General features: G+C 54.5%; 1 protein-coding gene across 2 annotated transcripts in view; it reads left to right on the plus strand.

Annotated features, from left to right (window-relative positions):
• The window catches only part of HOOK2 (hook microtubule-tethering protein 2), a 13729-nt gene continuing 10662 nt past the window's right edge, over positions 1–3067 (plus strand). For both annotated transcript variants that reach the window (XM_011954715.1, XM_011954716.1), the window contains exons 1-6: positions 1–149; positions 659–744; positions 815–887; positions 2513–2563; positions 2645–2777; positions 2878–2945. In XM_011954715.1, coding sequence (XP_011810105.1) covers positions 105–149; positions 659–744; positions 815–887; positions 2513–2563; positions 2645–2777; positions 2878–2945 — 456 coding nt within the window. In that variant the 5' untranslated portion in view covers positions 1–104. The remainder of the gene's footprint in view (positions 150–658; positions 745–814; positions 888–2512; positions 2564–2644; positions 2778–2877; positions 2946–3067) is intronic.

The raw sequence follows: 3067 nt of genomic DNA on the forward strand, positions 1-3067 counted from the left end.
TAGGCCGAGAGGGAGGTCGGGGCTGCGGGCGCTCGCTGGTGGCGGACCCGGAGGCGGCTGCGGCGCTGGGGCTCCGTGGCTTGGATTGAATCCTATCAGGAGCCATGAGCGTGGACAAGGCCGAGCTATGCGGGTCTCTGCTCACCTGGGTAGGTCGTGGGGCGGGGCTAGGGGAAGGTGAGCGCCCACTTCTCTTGCCCGGGATCCCTGGTCCTGGTGCGGTCAGTCCCTTGGTGCTGGGGCGGGGAGGTGCAGGGGTCGTCGGCTTGCTGGACCGTTGGACTCTGGCCCGAGCACCCGCCCCCGTCACGTGGCAAGTCTGAGCGGAAAGGACAGGTGAGGCCCCGCCCCTCTGTGGCTGGTTCACGTGGGGCGAGGGCGCAGGTGAATTGGCCTGGTCACGTGGTGCCTGTGGGGCCCAGGTGACTCGTGATACCGCCGTGGCCTGGACGCGCAGGGTTTGTTGGGCAGAGGTGAAGTGAGGCCACGCCCCCTCTGGGCTCAGGTGAGCAGAAGCCACTCCCTCGCAGAGCTGCTGTGGCGGAGCAGCGCCCGCCCCACCATATGAGGTTCGCTGACTGGCAAAGTCTGCAAAAGGGGAGTGGTCCCGCTCTCCCAGGCCCTAACTCTCTCCATTGTCTTTTCCTTGACCTGTCAGTTACAGACGTTCCATGTTCCGTCTTCCTGTGCCAGCCCTCAGGACCTGAGCAGCGGCCTTGCCATAGCCTATGTGTTGAACCAGATGTGAGTGGAGCTGAGGGGGAGGATCCCAAAAGTGTCCCCCAGTCTTCTTATCCCACCTTCTCGCCCCCAGAGACCCCTCCTGGTTCAACGAGACATGGCTCCAGGGCATCTCAGAAGATCCAGGTCCCAACTGGAAGATGAAGGTGACAATTGGACTCCTGATTAGAGGACAGACTGGTGAAGAGATGACCAGGGACGGACCAGCTAGGCACATGTCCTGGGTGATTGGCAGGAAGAGGGACAGATGTCTGGTGATCAATCATTTGTTCATCCATTCATCTATTGAGTACTCACCCTGTGCCAGGCCTGGGCATTCAGCAAGGAATAACACAGACAAAAACCTGCCCCACACAGCCATCATTCTAGTGACAAGCAACACATAAAACACAACCATAAAAATTAACTTCCAGGCTGGGCGCAGTGGCTTGTGCCTGTAATCCCAACATTTTGAGAGGCTAAAGTGGGTGGATCACTTGGGGCCAGGAGTTCGAGACCAGCCTGGCCAGCATGGTGAAACCCCGTCTCTACTAAAAATACAAAAATTAGCTGGGTGTGGTGGTGCACATTTGTTATCCCAGTTACTTGGGAGGCTGAGAAATGAGAATCACTTGAACCTGGGAGGTGGAGGTTGCAGTGAGCCGAGATCGAGCCATTGCACTCCAGCCTGGGCAACAGAGCTAGACTCTGTCTCAAGAAGAAATAAAAAAGAAAGAAAGAAAAAGAAAGAAAAAACTTTTGATGCCAATAGTTCTATGAAGACAAGAAAAAAGCAGGGCTTTGAGAAAGAGCAATGAGGGCATGAGTGGGTGATTACATCAGATGGGTTAATCTCCAAGTGAGATTTGGGGGAACGGTGTTCCAGGCAAAGCAAATAGCAGATGCAAAGGCCCTGAGTTGGGAATAAACTTAGTGTGATGGAGGAATAGCAAAGAGGGCAGAACAGAGCAAGAGGGCAAGATTTGTAGGAGATGAGGTCATCAGGGGCCTGGCAGGCCATGGTGAGGGTGTAAATTCTATTTTTAAGTGCTGTGGAAAGTCAAGGCAGGGTTTTAGCAGAGCAAAGATGCAACTGGCTTAGGCTTTATAAAGCTCCCCCTGGCTGCATGGAGAGAAATAAAATGTAGGCAGCAAAAGTGGAAGAGGAGAGGCAGCTGGTGCATTAATCCAGGTGAGAGGTGAGGATGGATGGGTAGGGCTAAAGGATGGTGGGGCAGGTGGTGAGAAGTGCCTGGGTTCTGGAGACATATGAAGAAAGACGGTCAGGTAGGCCGGGTACTGTGGCCCATGCCTGTATTCCCAGCACTTTTGGAGGCTGAGATGGGAGGATTGCTTGAGCTCAGGAGCTTGAGACCAGCCTGGGCTACATAGCAAAACCTCGTCCCTACAAATAAAAAAAAGCAGTCAGGTGTGGCATATGCCTGTAGTCCCAGCTACTAGGGAGGCAGAGATAGGAGGATTGCTTGACCCTAGGAGGTCAAGGCTGCAGTGAGCCAAGATTACACTACTACACTCCAGCCTCGGTGACAGAGCGAGACCCTGTCTCAAAAAACTAAAGCAAAAAATAATAATAATAATAAAAACGAAACAAAGATGGTCAGGCAGACAAAAGGGGCAGACAGCCAGACAGGTCACCCCTAGAGGAAGGCACATGCAGATAGAATAGGATGAGATGAGCAGGAAAGGAGAAGTGAGGTGGAGAAAGGATGAGATGTGCAGATTTAGAGTCCGGGACTTCTGAACTTGTCCACAGCTCATTGTTTCTCCCTAGGTCAGCAATCTGAAGACGGTCTTACGGAGCCTGGTAGAGTACTCCCAGGATGTGAGTAACTGTAAAGGGATTCAGCGGGTTGAGTTGGGAGAAGGGTGAACCCATGAGCCCCTGACACCCCCTTCTCCCCAGGTCCTGGCGCATCCTGTGTCAGAAGAGCACCTCCCAGATGTGAGCCTCATTGGAGAGTTCTCAGACCCAGCAGAGCTCGGCAAGCTGCTTCAGCTGGTGCTGGGCTGTGCCATCAGTTGCGAGAAAAAGCAGGGTATGGGGAGCTTAGGGGGTCCTCAGGGGCTGGCCTGAGGAAATCCTCCTTCCTCCCCACCTCACCCCTGGGTCTCAGCCTCCCCCACCTTGATCCCCAGAGCACATCCAGAGAATCATGACGCTGGAAGAATCTGTTCAGCATGTGGTGATGGAAGCCATCCAGGAGGTGGGTGGGGGTGCTCAGTGTGCAATTGAAAAATGTCAGCAGGGCCGGGCGCGGTGGCTCAAGCCTGTAATCCCAGCACTTTGGGAGGCCGAGACGGGCGGATCACGAGGTCAGGAGATCGA

Source organism: Colobus angolensis, unplaced genomic scaffold (genome assembly GCF_000951035.1).
Source record: "Colobus angolensis palliatus isolate OR3802 unplaced genomic scaffold, Cang.pa_1.0 Scaffold39, whole genome shotgun sequence".
NCBI lineage: Eukaryota > Metazoa > Chordata > Mammalia > Primates > Cercopithecidae > Colobus > Colobus angolensis.